The sequence below is a fragment of the Benincasa hispida genome, chromosome 7 (assembly GCF_027475165.1).
Source record: "Benincasa hispida cultivar pf3 chromosome 7, pf3_genome.v1.1, whole genome shotgun sequence".
In the NCBI taxonomy this organism is placed as follows: Eukaryota; Viridiplantae; Streptophyta; class Magnoliopsida; order Cucurbitales; family Cucurbitaceae; genus Benincasa; species Benincasa hispida.
In genome coordinates this window covers 48737050-48754626 of record NC_143484.1, presented here as the reverse complement: position 1 = coordinate 48754626, position 17577 = coordinate 48737050, and the positions used below count along the sequence as shown (strand labels likewise).

At 30.7% G+C, this 17577-nt stretch overlaps 1 protein-coding gene across 1 annotated transcript; it reads right to left on the bottom strand.

Annotated features, from left to right (window-relative positions):
• Nucleotides 1–4095: 4095 nt before the first annotated feature.
• On the bottom strand, nucleotides 4096–12291 carry LOC120081648 (protein DETOXIFICATION 12-like). Its single transcript, XM_039036695.2, has 7 exons — nucleotides 11833–12291; nucleotides 10506–11050; nucleotides 10306–10392; nucleotides 10133–10189; nucleotides 9295–9533; nucleotides 8850–9055; nucleotides 4096–4319 (listed from the first exon to the last, which is right to left on the bottom strand). The coding sequence occupies exons 1-7, from the start codon at nucleotides 12094–12096 to the stop codon at nucleotides 4269–4271; spliced, it is 1449 nt and encodes a 482-aa protein (XP_038892623.1). The 5' UTR covers nucleotides 12097–12291; the 3' UTR covers nucleotides 4096–4268.
• Nucleotides 12292–17577: the final 5286 nt, after the last annotated feature.

Here is a 17577-nt window from a genome sequence, read left to right as displayed (position 1 = left end):
TAAAAAACAAAAAAAAATGAAATAGTTATACAATTACACCTCAACGTAGAAAAGTTAAAATAATATTTTTAACATTTGTTTTAAAAATTAACAATAACATATTTTCCAGCCACTTGTTTGTATGGTGCCCTCCCTTATAGGCAATGGGACCAATTATTGGAAGTATGACAAAAGATGGGCCTTCCAAAATGAAATGAATGAAGTTTGTGAGTACAACCGACCAACTACAAGTTTTCCCTTTTAAACCAAATCTCAATGGGACTGAAAGGCGGGTCCAAGAGAATGAAGTTATGGTAGTAATTAAAATAGGGCACTAAACTATTTAAGAAACTCTGACACACGTCCATTTTTTGTCAAGATATATAATGTGGTAATGAATCAATTTTGGAACGATAATAAGAATGACAAACTACTCAAGTATGATTGATATGATGTGTGATATTGGTTTCTAGTAGGCAATACTGAATTATATTCGTTTTGACATATCACAAATAAAATTAAGAATATGTTTAGAATACATTTTTAATTGTTTAATTTAATATATATATATATATATATCATTTCAAAATAAATTATAGTATTTGACAATCCCTCAAAATAGTTTTTTCGAATGTATTTTAATACGTCTTTATCAAAAGTGTTAAAATGAAAACGAGTTTTTTTAAACACTTTTTTTCAAGTCAATCTAGACGAGGAAGACAGAGTTGGTTGTATTTAAGTTTCATGATTCATGGGAGGTAGTAAAATTGATATTTTTATTATATCGAAAGAACGAATTGATGAACTATTAAAATGAAGCAACAAAATATTGCTAATGTGCGAATATAATAAGTATTGCGTAAAAAAATATATATCCTTTTGTCCATGAGTTTTTAAGATTAGTTGCACTTCGTCCCTAGTGTTTCAAATTGATCATTTTAGTCCATGAATTTTCGAGAATAGATTTAAAAGATCTCTCAATTAATAAATTTATTAAATTTAAATATAAAATTGACTAAATATATGACTATTTGACAAAATAACTTGGAAACAAATATATTTTTTTAATATTTCCCACTTCTTTCTTTTCTCTCTCCTCGTAATTTCTTTCTTTTGAACCTTAGTAAATTTATGTATCAATTGAGTTATATTTGGGTTGACAATTAAATAATGGTGTTCTAATCTTTAATTTGGATGCTTTTATCAAATGAAAAATTACAATATAAAAAAATTGCAATATACTCATGATTAAAAGAAATTGATGAATTATAAATAGCAAACAATAATGTGAACTAAAGTTGTGTGTAACGTTCTTTACATAGTAAAAAAAAATCACAAAACTAGCTGACTCTAATTTAAATAATTATTTCTAAATGTGTTTAATATTGTATTTATTAACCGTAAGACTAATAGTAGTTATTCACTAAATATTTGTTGACTATAAACTATTATTAGTTAATTTGTGAATATGTTGTGTTGAAAAAATTGTATCTTTCTGTAATATTATATCATTTATGACACATTACATTACATAATACATATTTAAAAAATAAATAAATTGAGTTTATGACATGATATACTTTAATATAATCATACATTTTAAAAATTAAAATTTATAATCGAGATATAATAAAAACATAAAAGTGTTGTTTTTAGAATTTGAATCATTTAGATCACAAAAAAAAAAAAAAAAAAAAAAAAAAAAAAAAAAATAGAATCTCAATTGCATGTCGAACACATACTTGCTAAAACTCAAGTAAATCTGAAAACATAAAACATAATTCGAATGACACGTCAAATCGGTAAAAATTTCAGTTTTATGCTAGCTAAAATATTTTCAAGAGGTTAATTAAGGTATTATTATTTAAAAAGTCAAATAAGAACTTTTATATTAAGAAAAATATATCTATTTTTAAAACAGACGTTAAAGTAGTAAAGTCGTTTAGTCTCTTACCAAAGTGTAAGAAAAAATAGGTATGACAGAAGCGTTGGAGTAAGTAAAATACTACTTGTTAGAATGGAACAACATTGTCAAAACTCATAAATATATTTCTGCATTTGGAAGAATAGGTGAATGCACTTGTGAAATAAATAATCTATACCTGATAACTAAAAAAGAATTAGATTAATTAATGAAGAGAAAATATTGTATAATCAAAAGTATTTGATCTTTAATATGATAACAAAGTAAATTGAAGCAATTAATGAAGAAAAGATTGCATAATCATACCTGGCTTAAATTTAGTCTATAGTCCAAAAGAAGTAATGATTTTAGTCTACAGATAGAGAAAATGATCTTTACATAATCAAGAAAGAAACAAAAATAATTAATGAGGAAAATATTGCATAATCAAACATGGCATTAAATCTATCGTGAAAAAATATTATTTTCACGTGATACGAAAGAAAGTGGACTAATTAATGAAGAAAATATTGCATAATTAAAAATAACTTTAGTGTAACATGAAACGATTTCATCCTTCGAATTAAATATAAAATAAATCCACATAAATAATTTCCTTTGGAAAGAGGTAACATTAACCAACCACTAAATTAAATAAAAAAAAAAAAAAAACAAATCCACGTAAATAAGAGAGGACACCTCATAAATTGCTTGTTCACTAAAAAAAGACCAACACCATTCTCATTTCCAATCTAATTTAGTGAATAAATAACATATTTTTAATGAAATTTAAGACGAGTATCTATTTGATACATTTTAGTCACTTTTAATAGACTATTAAGCAGATAACTAAAAATGTTTATTTTTAGGTTTCATACGCAAAATATACACTTACTTCAACCCTTAAATATCTAAATTCAAAAGTATATTTTACTCTTATTTCAACTATATTTTTGTCTTTTTTATGGGAATTTGAAAGTTTTTGAATAAAAGCCTTACTAAGTTTAGATAAGCTTAAAGAACGTATTAGACATACTTTTTAAAAATTGGAAATATATCAAACACAAACTATAAATGAGAAAATTTATGACTTGTTTGGTAGGCAATCTAAAAATAGAATTTTGAAAACAAGGAATTCAAAGAAAATATGGTTGTATTTCATGTTTTTGGTAAACAAATTTAGAAATTAAATTTCAATTTAAACAAAATTTCATAATGTGTTTGAAATTATATTTAATTACTTACTAAATAATAGGTTGAATATAAACCATTAATTAATTTATGAACTTATTTTATGTTAAAATTTTTGTATAATTATTATTTTGTAATATCATAAAATATATGATATCTAATACATTACATATTTTAATTTATTAAAAATAATTAAGTTTATAACATGAAATAGTATATTTGTTATTGTTTTCATAAATTTTAATATAACTCTACATTTTACAATTTTGAATTCAAAATTTGGATACATTGAAAACATACAAAAAGTTGTTTTCAAAATTTGCACTATTTGGATTATAAAATCCAGAAACAGTTTTCGAAAACAGAATTTCAACTGTCAACCAAACACATATTTACTTGACTGAATCTAAAAACATAAAATAGAATGTGAGTTGTCTATGAAACAGTCCCTTCAAATCTAGCTAAAATTCAAGGACCTATGTCATATAAGGGAAAACATATAATAAATCCATAAATTTTCAATTTTGTTATTATATCTAAAAAATTTTAAAATGTCTAATTAAGTCCTCAAAATTTTGATATAATTTTCAATTTTTATAGATTCATGTGATATTTTCTAAATAAAAATTTATTAGACAAAATTAAGAGTCTTTTCTGTTAAGGTAAGATTGAAAGTATGCATATTCTTCAAATATATATATATATATAGCTTAAAATATGATTAATTCAACCGTAATTGACATGACCTTCTAGTCCAATTTCATACTAGAAAAATTATGTATAATAAAATCATTGATCTAAAAATATGTTGAACAAATTGAAAATCTATATTACACTCCAAGTTGAATTAACCTTGTTAAATATATAAGATTAGAACTTTAGTCACCTATTTGATACGTCTTGAAGTTTGAACTCAGGAAAGCTCAAACATTAATTTGTAATTCAACATTATTTTTTAAAGTAATTATTATTCATCCAATAATTACTTTTGTAATATTATTCTATATCCATTGTGCTAGATGTGCAACCGAACACTCCCATTATTTTAATAAATGACAAAATTAAAAGTTCTTTCTAACAAAACTTAAAATCTTGAAGCATAAATGTCTTAATCAAAATCTCAGACTTTGAAAAATGGATAAGAATATCAAAGCCTCGCTGTTTAAAAAGAGATTTGATTGCTCCAAATATAATCTTATGGATAACTGCTCTCAGAAATCAAAAGCCTCTCACCAGCCCTTCTTGCCTGCAAGATATAATGAGACTATAACCATAAAAATATCCTAAAAATGATTCCATCATCACAGTCCACATTTTGTCAAAAATAATAATTATTATTATTATAATCTACTTCTAATGCCCATCCACTCCACATGTTGTCAAAAATAATAATTATTAATATTATAGTTCACATCTAATATCCATTAACAGAGAGAAACACCATACAGATGCATAGTAAAAAAAAAACAAAAAGAAAAAGAAATAAACAAAGAAAACAAAAACTTTTGGTTACAATTAATTCTTGTAATTTAAAAATTGTAATAATTTTATCTATGATGACATCCATCCAAATTAAATATCAATTTTACTACTCATCTAATAGCATAGATGTGTCAATTTAGGGACAACGACCCTCCAACTATCTCCACAATAGTATGATATTATTTAACCCTCACGACTTTGTTTTTTGTTTTACCCTAAAAGGTCTCATATCAATGGAAATAGTTGTCATAACTTATATATTCATAATTCTCCCCTTATCTAACCAATATGAGGCTTTGATCGCATTTCCAACCAATCTCAATTCAAGTTCAAGTTCAATTTAATGGTTAGAACATCAAGTAGAATCATTGGGTAAAAAATAAAAATTAATTCTTTTATTGTTTTGGAGGTTTTTTTTTTTTTATAAATAAAACAGAAAAAATAGAAACTTATTAGAAATACATATAGGCTTAAAATCTTATTGGAAAAATATTGTAACTTTAAAGGTCGTCTTTTGAAGGTTGCCTCAAAAATTTAATTTAATTTTGAGGCAAAGTCATCTTTTGAAGAGACGATCAAGAGATGATCTTTTCATAACTTGGTGCAATAGCAGGGGTCTCTAGATTCGATTCCAAACCAATGCAAGTGTGTTTTTTCTCGAAGCAAAATACAAGCTACTTTTTTCTTTCCCATTTGTTTTTTTTCCTTTTTACTTTAGTCTATAAAATTGAAACTAAAGATATTTAGTAAAATATGGAGTGAGAAATTCAAATCATAGACTATCTGCAAGTTGAGTTATGCTTGTTTTGACTTTCTTTTTATTTTTTGGTTAAATATTATATTAACCAAATTATAATTTAATACTAAACATTATCTTAACAAAAAAATTATCAAAATTGTCGATTTTTAAACTCATTAAAGATATAAATGGTATAATAGCTACATTATAAAATATAAATATTTTCTACTCTATTATGAAATTTAAAAACACTAAGGAGGGAGATTAAAACCTCGAATCTATCGGTCAAGTATACATATTTTATATCATATAATTATAAGCTATGGCCAATTGATAACAATATAAAAATTATAATTAATGTTTAATATGTTAGGATATTTTAAGGATATTGCCAATGTGAGCTTAACTCTACAATAATGGTCTCAATCTCCCATCACTGCAGTTGTTGTAAAAAAATATTTTAAGAATTTATTTACTATTAAAATAGTTTTTCATAATTTAAATATAAAAAATTATTTTAGAACAATAAAAACCCTACGTATTGAATTTAATTTAGTGCACCAAATGTAACTTTTCCTTTATATTTTTTTTTTACCTTGAGTTATAATTTTTTTATAATCACATTGATAATCTTTTAACTTGAACTAATTATTTCAATAGTAATGATTAATTTACAAAATCAATAATTTTGATTTAAAATAATGTTTAATATTTAAATTATAATTTAGTTATTATAACCTTTAATAAATATTATGAAGTTTATTTTAAAATTTCAATTTGATAAACAAAAATAAATAAAAGAGAGCGAAAAATAGCTTGTATTTTGTTTCAAGAAAAAAAACTCTTTTGTATTGGTTCCGTTGATAATCAAACTCAGCCTCAAATAGTTGATAAAGCAATTTTCTTGCCACTACACCATGGTATCAAATATTGTAAAATCTTGTATATGTCATTTTTTTAAAAAAAAAAAATAATTGTATACGTCATCTCATGAGGAGATAATCTTGTCTCTTTAACAGTTCAACATTTTAATTTTGAAGAAGGTTGTCTTTTGAAGAGATGAATATCTTTAAAACTACTATTTTTTTTAATAAGTTTTAAAACTTATATAAACGATAAGTTACAAAACCTGCAATATTGAAATAAAATAAAAACTTCATGAATTGGTTTTTATATAACAAGAGACTTATTATGAGTATATATAGATTTAAAACTTATTAGAAAATTATTGTACTCTTAAAAAAGTTCGCCTCTCAAAGTTCTTCGAAAATAATTTTTCAAGAGGATTGGCCTTATCATGAAATTGAAGTAATATAGACAAGTCTAGTAGTACTGACTTTTTCCCAAGTACAAATATGACAGAACGCATTCCCAATATTTTGTTATTATTATATTTTATAAATACAAACAATTTTTTCTTCTTTTTCCATTTTTTTTAATATTGAAACTCATTATTTTTCTTCTCATATAAAGTTCAAGATTACAATTTTTTTAAAAAATTGAAATTTTAATGTGTTTTAAACATCCTCTATTTACTTGACTTTAACTACTACTTTATGACTAGAATGAGCATAACTCAATTTTCATTTGTACATTGTGTTTATACAATAGAGGTTTGATTCTTCCCCTCATTTATTATTTCTTTTTTTAATAAAAAAACCTAAGTCTGACGACTTTGATGATCTAATACAAGAAATGATGTAAGACTCATTTGGATTGACTGGAGAAAAAAATGTTTTTCAAAAAATTCATTTTTATTTAAACAATTTTGATGAAAACGGATTAAAACACATTTGAAAAGTTAGTTATCAAACACTCCAATTTCTTCTCAAATAAAATGTTTTAAATTAAACACCTAAAAATGTATTTTAAACATACCAGTAATATCGCTACTAGGGAATAATTGAGAGAGGGAGAGGGATAAGAAAATTGAAAGAATATATTATCTTAGTTTTTTTAAATATTTTGTTTATTTTCAAAATTCCGCATGAGCTGCACTAAAATAACGGACGTCGATGCATAAAAGGTGAGGTCAACAGTGCATTAAAGAGGCGGTAGTCTTGGATCATTGTGGGGAGATTTTCAAAAAATAAAAAAATAATAAAAACAAGAAAAAAATATTTACACAAAATAACAAAATTTCAATATTCAATAATCTTGATAAAGATTGAAATCTATAAGTGATAAAAGTTGATAGAAGTTTATCATTGATACACACTAATAACTTCTATCACTAATATATGCTAATAGAAGTTTATCAATGTGTATCAATACATTTTTTGCTATTTCTTTAAATAGTTTGATATTTTTTCTATCAGTAAAAAATTTATACCATTGTGATTTTTTTTCTTTTTTCTTTTTTTTTTTAATGAAGATTTATTTTTTTCTCCTATTTTATTTTAGAATGATTTTATATTGAAAAAAAAAATTGAATAGAGTAGTGTTTATAAGGTTTCATTATCCAAAAACTAAAAGGTTAGACTCCATTTAATGATTAATTGAGCCCGTTTGGTAAACATTTTTTTTTAAAAAAAATTAAGTCTATTTACTCCTTATTTCTTATAATGATTTGCATCTTATTAAGTTCAATGAATGAATTTTTAGCCGAATTCCAAAAATAAAAACAAGATTTTAAAAACTATTCTTTTTAGTTTTCAAATTTTGGTTTGATTTTTTAAACCATTAATAAAAAAAATTGATAACAAACGAAGAAATTTAGAGATGAAAATCTGTTTATAGACTTAATTTTCAAAAACAAAAAACCAAAAACCAATTGTTTACCAAACGATGCCTTGATTTTCAATTTTTTTGTTTTTAAAATTTGTACTTGTCTCACATCAAAACTTTAAAATGGTTTTCATCCTTCCTAAACAAACATGTAAATTATTAGTCAAATTCCAGAAATAATAACAAAATTTTTAAAACCACTTTTCCAAGTTTTTAGAACTCGACTTACCTTCTTAAAACATTTACAATAAAAGAATATATTACATAACAAAGAAACTCTATGGTATAATAATGTTTACAAAAATGACATAGTTATCAAATAGATCTTATAAACTAGTTCTTAAAAATCACAAGAAAAAAAATTAATGATTAAGACCCCATTTGATAACTATTTGGTTTTTTGTTTTTTAAAATTATGCCTATAGACATTTCTTCCATTCCTAAATTTCTTCCTTTGTTATTCACATTTTATCAATGTTTTCAGAAATCAAGCCAAATTTTGGAAACTAAAGAAAAATAGTTTTTAAACACTTGTTTCTGTTTTCAGAATTTATCTAATAATTCAACTCTTATACTTAAGAAAGATGCGAATCATGATAAGAAATTGATAGAAAACAAACTTAATAATAAAAAAACGAACTGGTTGTAAAACGGGGCTGAGTTATCACGATTATGACCTTTTCAACTATTAGTTAGAGCAAAAAATCTAAGGATAATAGTTAGAAAATTATAAGAAAAGTAAAAATCGAGATGACCTGACTTGAGCAGTTCAAAGTTCAAACTATGATCGATGATTAGAGTAGATAGTTGAGGTAAGAGAGACGATACCTGTTCTTCCCAATTTATTCGAATTGTAATGAAGGAGAGCAACATGGCTTGCACAAAAGCCCCAATTTGTATGCCAATCCAAAGGCCTCTTCCTCTCAGATGCACCAAGAAACCAAGAAGGGCAGCAACTGGAACCCCACAAAGATAGAAGGCCCCCAAGTTTACATATGCACCAATGTGCTGCCATCCACACCCTCTAGCAATGCCTGGTCAATCAAATAATGTTTCAACTCCAAACAATTTGTACGGATTTCTTTTAAGTACTTAGAAAGTCAGTCCAAACATGTCCTAAATCTATGGAAGAAGTCTATGGAGAGGTAAAACTAACATGAGTTATATATCATTTATAAACTAATATTTGAACCTTTAAACTAGCAGCAATTTGAATTGATAATATTTTTACTGAAGGGTTTAGTTTTTATGATTCATAGCAGAGATGTTTAACCTGAAAGGACTCCCTGTATGCCGTCCAATATCACAGATACGCAAATCAGAGGTGCCATGGAGGCAACATAAGCCACAACATCCTTCTCATTGCTGAAAGTATAACCAAAGACGTGACGAAGAGCAAAAAGGATTGTGCTCAATATTGAGGTTTCCAAGATGGCGAGGAATACAACAACGCTTGTTGCTCGACGAGCCGCCTGCGGATTCCCAGCACCTAGTTCATTGGAAACTCTTGTGCTGTGACAGCAGCAATTAATAAAATGAATTATATAACGATGCATTTTTCCTACTTGTTGGGAACATCTTAAATTATTTAAAATTTATGATAACTTAAAAGCTTAAGCAAAATTCAATTACTTAATTGAACATCTAATATCACTTTGAATCCTAATTTTTATTTTACTTTTGATAAGATTGAATCCTGAACCTCTAACTTAAAGGCTTGGACACTTTAATTGCAACTACCTTTATGAAATGTTCCATTTTATGTGAAGTACAAATGATATCTCTCTCATAAAACTAGAAGTGGATACTGTTTTACCTTAAAGCAAATAAGTTTAACAAAGGAATCAAGATCTAGATCCTATACTCTCTATTGGGGTTATTCTAGCAATTGCAGAAGTTCACTTCATAATGTGTAAACAGATAATGATGCAGTTAAGTCATTAAAATCAGTTATCTTGTTGCTCAATCTTATGAAAATCGAATGTTAATATTCAACTAGTCTAAAGGTACAAAGACTTCATCAATAATAACATCATTTAATCGAAAATATCATTAACTGAAGTGTGGATATGCAAAAAGTTAAGCAAATGTGCACGTCTCTTAGAGCATACCTTCCTGCAGCACCAAGTCCATATGCTATTGAATAAAGGGTAGCAATTGTATTGAGACTGTTAAGAAGAGCTATCTTTTAGTATGATTGCCTTGCATCTAGTACCCTAATTAGCTTGCACAAGAAATTTAGAAATGTTTTCATGTTCACTACTATGAGATAGAGCTGGCATACCAAACAGATAAAACTGAAGTTTCAAGCTCTGGATTCGGCAGCAGCCCTGATAGTAAGATAATCAGCTCAAATGACCACCATTCAAGGCTGAAAAGATGAATATTAAACTATTATTTTCAATGTTCCAAAAAATTGTTCAAAGTACTCAGATGCCATGGTTCATGATTTAAGAAACAGAACAAAAGGTACAGATAAATCACCAAACCATCACCGCAGAAGGAATTGCCAAGCTAAAGAACTCTCGAATTCCTTGAAACAGCTCCATAGAAATGACTCCACGAGTTTTCTCACACCTGGGCGAGAATTTCATGTACAATGCTAGCAAAATCACATTCAGCCAATATGACAAACTCATAGATAATGCTCCCCCCAGATTTCTGAGTCCAGCCTTGTACACCATTAACCAACAAAATGGTATGTGGAAGCAGAGAGTGATGCAAGAGAAAATGACCATGGGAATTACTAAGCTTTGTGACTGGAAATATCTTACAAGTGGTTGAAGAAATGCGGAACCAAAGAGCCCAGGAATCAGCCAAACAATGAATTTCCCAGCTTCGTGCGAAATCAGAGGATCTTGACCAGCGAATAGAAGTAGCTTTTCCAAGAAGAGCCAAGATAGGGACAGAGGAATGCAAATTAAGAAGATGCAAAACATACCAGTGTAAGTCTGAACTCCAACTTTTTGATATTGTTGAGCTCCATAAGCTTGTCCACATAGAGTTTCGAGGGCACTGGACAAGCCTAACTGTTTTTTACCAAGGTAAAAATCCGGCCAGTTATTGGAACCAGAACAAACGAATTTAGTTTAGTAACTTGGCTCAGAAAATTATATTTGAACTTGACTAGCTTTTATTAGGTACATAATGTGGGTCTAAACATTAGAATTAGGACATCATTTTTCAGTAGTTTTAGATATATTTGAAATTTAATGGTTCTTTTCTAAATATATGGTACCATAAGAAACAACTCCTAAATTTATGGTACCAAAAGAAACAACGACATTAATGCCATATGACAGTGGCTTGCTCCAACCATAATATGAGTTGAATCCAACCTTAAATGAAAATGAAAAAGAGAAACAGATTGGGATCGATAACCTGACGAGATTACAGTTCAAAAACACCAGAGAGCAGCTCTAGCTATTAACTTACTTGCTCCATCGTTTATTTTGTGTGTGATTTAGTCACAATTACGTTTCAAAACTTAAGCATTTAGCAGATCCAGTATAAACTACAAAGTTATGATAATAATTCAATAGGATTATTTCTACTTCATGATAATTCAATAGGATTACCCCTTAGGATGATACTCTTCCAGAAAAGAGAGATGAGAATTTAACAAAAGACAAAACTAAACAAAAATGCAATCATTCTCCAAGAAAGACGAAATGCACAAAAACGGATATATTTCCGAATTTCACCTTACCTCTGAGGAATCCAGGGCTAATTTACTATGAAAAAGGGAAAATATACATAAAGAATCCTAAACGTATAAAATGTTGAAATAAAACAATGAATTACTACTCACGAGAACGCTGAAGCCTGTAACTGCAGAAATGGAAAAGGCTATGGCAGTGCTGGAGAGAGCAAGAGCACCGAGATGACCAACCATCATCAACGTGATAATCTGCAACATAAACTGCGAGAAAGTGACGATGACCAACGGCGCTGCCAAGTATCCTACTCTCTTCATCTCTTCCAGAAAAACACCTCTGGATGTTGAAGAGAGATTGTTTTCCTTCTGCTTCGCCAGTAAAGTCTCTTCCATGGCGCAATCCTTCCCGTTCTCCATCGACTCCAACGAATTAGTTCTCAACTCCACCGGATTTCTCAATTCAGCTGGTGCCGAACTCAGACAGTCGGGCTCTCTTTTTCTTCCCGTCCTCCATGAAAGAGACGTCGGTTTTTTCTTTTTTTAACACCGAGAGTCGTGAGTTGTATGGCTTCTTCCCCCTTTTTCGTCCTTTCTTCCTTTTTTGTTCTTTCTGTTTGTTTTCTTTTTCTTTCTTTTTTTTTTTTTAAAAAAATATTTTTCTTTTACGAAAATACATCTTTTAATTTGAGGATTCGATATTTCGAGATATAGGAATTGAATCTTGGACCTCTATGAAAAACATATGTCCATTATTACAACTATGTCAAAATGAGTTTTAACTAAATAATATTGACATGCACTTCGATTCACAAGATTGTTGTTGTACTAAAAAAAAATCACTTTGACAAAATTGTATTTGAAAAATAATTTTGAAGTAAAATTAATGGCTACCGAATAAATGATTTGCCATATTTAACTTGAAAAATCTGGTTATTTTCAGATGAAGTATCATACTCAGTATTACTATGAGAAAAATGTATTTATTGTAGTAGCATTTATTTGATGTCATGTCAGTTTCTGAAATATTAGTCAAGTGCAAGAAAATATATATATCTAATACTACGTAATATGTACTATTTGAAGAAATTTCTCCTATACTTTTACTCATTGGAGGATCCCACACTCTTTCAAAAACATGTGGGCACAGCAAACAAAAGTTTGTAGTAGCATGAAAATTTTTAATTTATGAATGTCCAACCATTCTAAAATGCTTAATTTAGAAATATAAAATTATCTTTTTTCAAGGTGAGAATTAAATAATTTGTTTTTAAAATGATATAATAAGAACTAGATTTTTCTTTTAAAAATTAATAAAAAAAAAGATATTTTTTCAAGTCAGTATTAATTTTTTTTTTATTAAATGAAAGTTTAAATCTAATGAGAATAATATTTTCCCCTCTCCTTCTCTTTTTTTTCTTTTTTCCTCTTCTCCTTGTCTTTTAAAAATAGATAATAATTAAAAAAATTATTTCAAATGGTGAAACGATTGAAAATATTTACAAAATATATCAAAATTGTAAAGCAAAAGAAAATTTTGCACGTTCATTTTGGTAACATCTTGAGATTTCAACCTTTGTTGCCATGCGGTAATTGTGGGTAAATAAAGACACATTTTATTTTTTATTTTTTATTTTTTGTTTGTTATTCTAATTTTTTAAGAACTTTTATATCTTTAAATTACTTTATGCAAAATGCACTTTTTAGTTTGGCTATTTTTATATGAAGTGCCAAATTCAACGTTAATTTGGAAAATTTTCCATATGGTACAATTGTATTATTACTAATTAGCTGTCATTATATTTTCTAGCATTTTTTTAAAAAAATTGCATATTCAATTTTTGAGAAAATCTTGTGAGATTTCAGCTTTTGTTGACATGTGACCATTGTGGATAAATAAAGACACATTTAGTTGTATGTTCAATGGCTTATTCCTTTTTTTCATATATTTCAACCTTTTTCCTCCTTGACAAAAGTTAACTAGTGGTAGATTTATGAAGAGGCAGGTCTAAGCCCTAAACTCAGGTTAAATTAAAGATGGTGTTTCAATTGGGACGGAGTAAAATTTTAAGTTGCAACTTGTGGGGGGAGATGATCTAGGCATGAAATATGTATGTGAGGAAGTGTATGTTACTTTGGTATATGTTAAAGAAATTTTTCTAAGGGAGCGATTGGGGCAAAGACTATCTTAAGACTATAATAACTACCTCTTGGTACAGTAAATATTATTTTGTAGTACCCAATTAGCTACAGTCAACGGTATTTCTAAACTCTAATTTACTACAGTATTTACTATTTGCTACAGTTTTTACTATTTTACAGTCATCTTTCTTTTTTACTCTTTGCTACAATGTTTACTATTTTCTTTTCAAACTAAAATAGTTTACACCTCAAATATATACTATCATAAGCCAAATTAAAATAATCTACATCATAAACAAAAACTATTATAATCCAATTATAATAATCTAGGACTATAATAATCAATTCCTTGTTTCAGATGCTTCAAATATATGAGGGTGATGAGCTATGTGTTGAACAAGAAAGTATAGAAGAAAATTTTTGGCCAAGGGATGAGGAAACCATGCGTTGAGTGGGAGGTGAAAGGAAGAGGAGAAAACTTTTTAAGCGTGGGGGAGAAGGGAGACCAAAGAGCTTGTGTTTGCGGGAGGCTTCTTTTAATTAATTAAATTAAATTGGATAGTGGTTGGAAATTAACTTTTAATTATTTTACTGTTATTTAATCTGACGAAGATAAGGTTAGACAATAATTAGTGGGTTGAAATGATTATAGGAGAAGCGGTAAAAAATTGAAGCAAGCATGAAAAGGCAATTGGTCATATAAATTGAGTGAAGAGGATGAAGTCGGTTTGCACAATTCGCTCGAGCAAATTATGATCTTCTTCAGCTAAAACTTAGAGAAATCATTGAAGAAGGAGAAAGAGGGCTGTCATGGTGAAATTCAACTGGAAAGATGTTGAAAATTGAAGAAAATCCGAAGTTTGGTCTAAAATTTGAGCAAAACCGAGCTAGGTAAAGATTTTGGTGAATTTTGGCCAATTAAGGAGAAGATAAGAGCTCAAATTTGAAGGTAAATTAGTTTAAAGGTTGTTAAAGAGATTAATGATAGAAATTAGTGTTGAATTTGGTTGCAATGGATGAAAAATATATTGAAAGTTCAAGTGGAAAATAGGAGTTTGGACAAGCGGCTGTAGATTGGAGGTTGAAGAAGGCAGGCAATGGACAAGGGCTACCACTGTGCATGCAACGACGCTCGTATTTGTGCCCATTGTCACGCACACCGGCACACCTTCAAAACCTAGCAGAACACTCCACTCGACGTCATGTTGCTCGACATCGTGTGCGTTCGATGCCCAGTGTCACGATCATGCTTGTCTAGGGCCTGTTGCCCATGGCTGCATGCCCGATCCAACCCCCTTCTAGCATACTTTCATATCTTGTATTGTATTAGCTTAGTTAGCTTGCTTTCTTTACATTTTCATTGTAAGTGACCACTCGCCTTTTTGCATATGCAAGGGCGCCAGTTGGTTTTTTGTTCAGAATGCACTATATGGGGATAAGACTAACCATCACTTCCTCATACCCGGAGTAGTACTCTATAAAGCTGTTGTTGTTGCTTATTGCTTTCTAGTCTACTACAATCTTTCTTTCTTTATTCACACTCACAAAAACTTCTTACGAAAACCTTTTCTCCAAACCCGTTTTCTAAAACCGTTTTCCCTAAAATGGGGGTGGAGATTGCGAGAGGCACTCGGTGTGCCATCGGCAGTCCGTATTCGAGTTGGCTGACTTGTTCGTGAGCGGGAATAAGTGTTGCACAATCGCTAAGAGAAGCTTCCGAAAGAGCGATTGTGACAGTTGGTATCAGAGCCAAGTCGGCTTATAGAGGGAAGATCAGTGATCATGTTGATGACGAAGAACCTGAACAAGTCCCATGTGGACAGATTGGTAGAGATGGAAGAGCAAATGATCTACCTGAGAGAGGTCCCAGATAATTTCCGTTTCCTAGAGACTCGGCTACAAGAAGTTGCTGAGAAAGCCGATGGAATTGATGCGGTAGTAGGCCGCCTAGACGGATTACCCGTTAGAGAATTGATGATGAAGGTAGAGACCCTCGAGACCAAAACATTACGATCCGGCAGCTTTGAACGAGGCGATAGCTCCTCGGGCTCTGTTGCCCACATAGAGGAGCATGTCGAAGAGCTGGACAGCTCCCAAAAAGCAATACTTCAGATGGTAACCGATTTGTCTGAAGACTTTCGGTCGGCCCTTGACGTCGTCAGAGCCGAGATAGCGGATGTGAGTGCTAAGGTGAATCTCACCATTCAAGCGGTAGGGAACCAAGCCCCATATGGGGGAGCAATGGCAGTAAGCAGAATAAAAATCCCAGAACCGAAACCCTTCTGTGGGGTGCGAGAAGCGAAAGCCCTGGAAAATTTTATCTTCGACCTTGAGCAATACTTCAAGACGACGAACACAGTGACTGAAGAGTCGAAAGTCACACTAGCAACGATGCATCTAGCTAAAGATGCGAAACTGTGGTGGAGATCACGATTTACAGACATACAGAAAGGACGCTGCGATATTGATACTTGGGATAGATTGAAACAAGAACTTCACTCGCAGTTCTTCCCTGAAAATGTCGAGATCTTGGCTCGACGAAAACTCCGAGAACTTAAGCAAACAGGTAACATCAGGGACTATGTAAAACAGTTTGCAGGACTCATGTTGGACATACGAGATATGTCTGAAAAAGACAAGGTCTTTTGCTTTGTTGAAGGGTTGAAACCGTGGGTGAAATCAAAACCATATGAACGGAGAGTACAGGATCTCCCCTCTGCCTATGCGGCAGCTGAACGGCTATATGACCTTAGCACTGACTCACAAGATGTGAGGAAGCAGTCAACTTCCTCAAATGGGGGAAACAGAAACAGTCGTTCCAGTCCTCCTAGACCTGGGGGAGGAGACAAGAACACAGGGGGGGACCGTAAATCATCCCAACCGAGATCAGGAAACAACTGGTGGGGGCCGCCGTAACAGCATAACAATTACAATCGCCCCCTGTCTTGTTTCATATGTAGAGGGCCACACAGGTCGGGCGAATGTCTAAATCGAACCACGTTCAATACTTTTCAAGCCACGTTAGCCTCTACCTCCGAAGACAAGGCTAAACTGGAGGAGACGGTAACCAAGCTAGCTGCAGAAATTGAGAATCCCAGGATGGGGGTATTGAAATTCTTATCTGCACTCCAAAAGAAGATGGGAAAGGCGACAGAGCCACTAGAGAAAGGACTCATGTATGTGGACGCTTGGGTCAACCAAAGATCGGCCAAAAACACTATGGTTGACTCTGGGGCTACCCATAACATCATGGCTAAAACGGAAGCTCGCCACCTGAACTTGACTTGGGAAAGAGATGCAGGGAAGATGAAAGCTGTGAATTCCGCAGCCCTACCGATTACGGGGATAGTGAAGAGAACTCCGGTGAAGTTAGGAGACTGGAAGGGCTTCGTTGACTTCGTGATTGTCAAGATGGATGATTTCGACGTGGTACTGGGGATGGAATTCCTACTTGAACATAAAGTCATACCAATGCCCCTCGCCAAATGTTTAGTCATTACCGAATCTACACCCACCGTAGTCCAAGCCAGTATCAAGCAGCCAAATAGGGTGAGAATGATCTCAGCCCTCCAATTGAAGAGAGGCCTGGCCCACGACGAACCCACGTTCATGGCCATCCTGATAGAATCAGTTGAGTCCACTGAAGAGAAGATCCCCCAAGACATTCTATTTGTCTTGGAAGAGTATCGGGATGTCATGCCGAAAAGCTTGCCCAAGTCCTTACCCCCACGAAGGGGGATTGACCATGAGATTGAGTTG

What these genes read in the sequence shown, in the direction of transcription:
- LOC120081648 (XM_039036695.2), bottom strand. Translation starts at nt 12,096, where the DNA reads ATGGAGAACGGGAAGGATTGCGCCATGGAAGAGACTTTACTGGCGAAG. An exon ending in CCTTCTGCGGTGATGGTTTG is followed by an intron (nt 10,393 to 10,505) that starts GTGATTTATCTG and finishes TCATCTTTTCAG; the next exon opens with CCTTGAATGGTGGTCATTTG. An exon ending in GGACTTGGTGCTGCAGGAAG is followed by an intron (nt 9,534 to 10,132) that starts GTATGCTCTAAG and finishes CTGCTGTCACAG; the next exon opens with CACAAGAGTTTCCAATGAAC.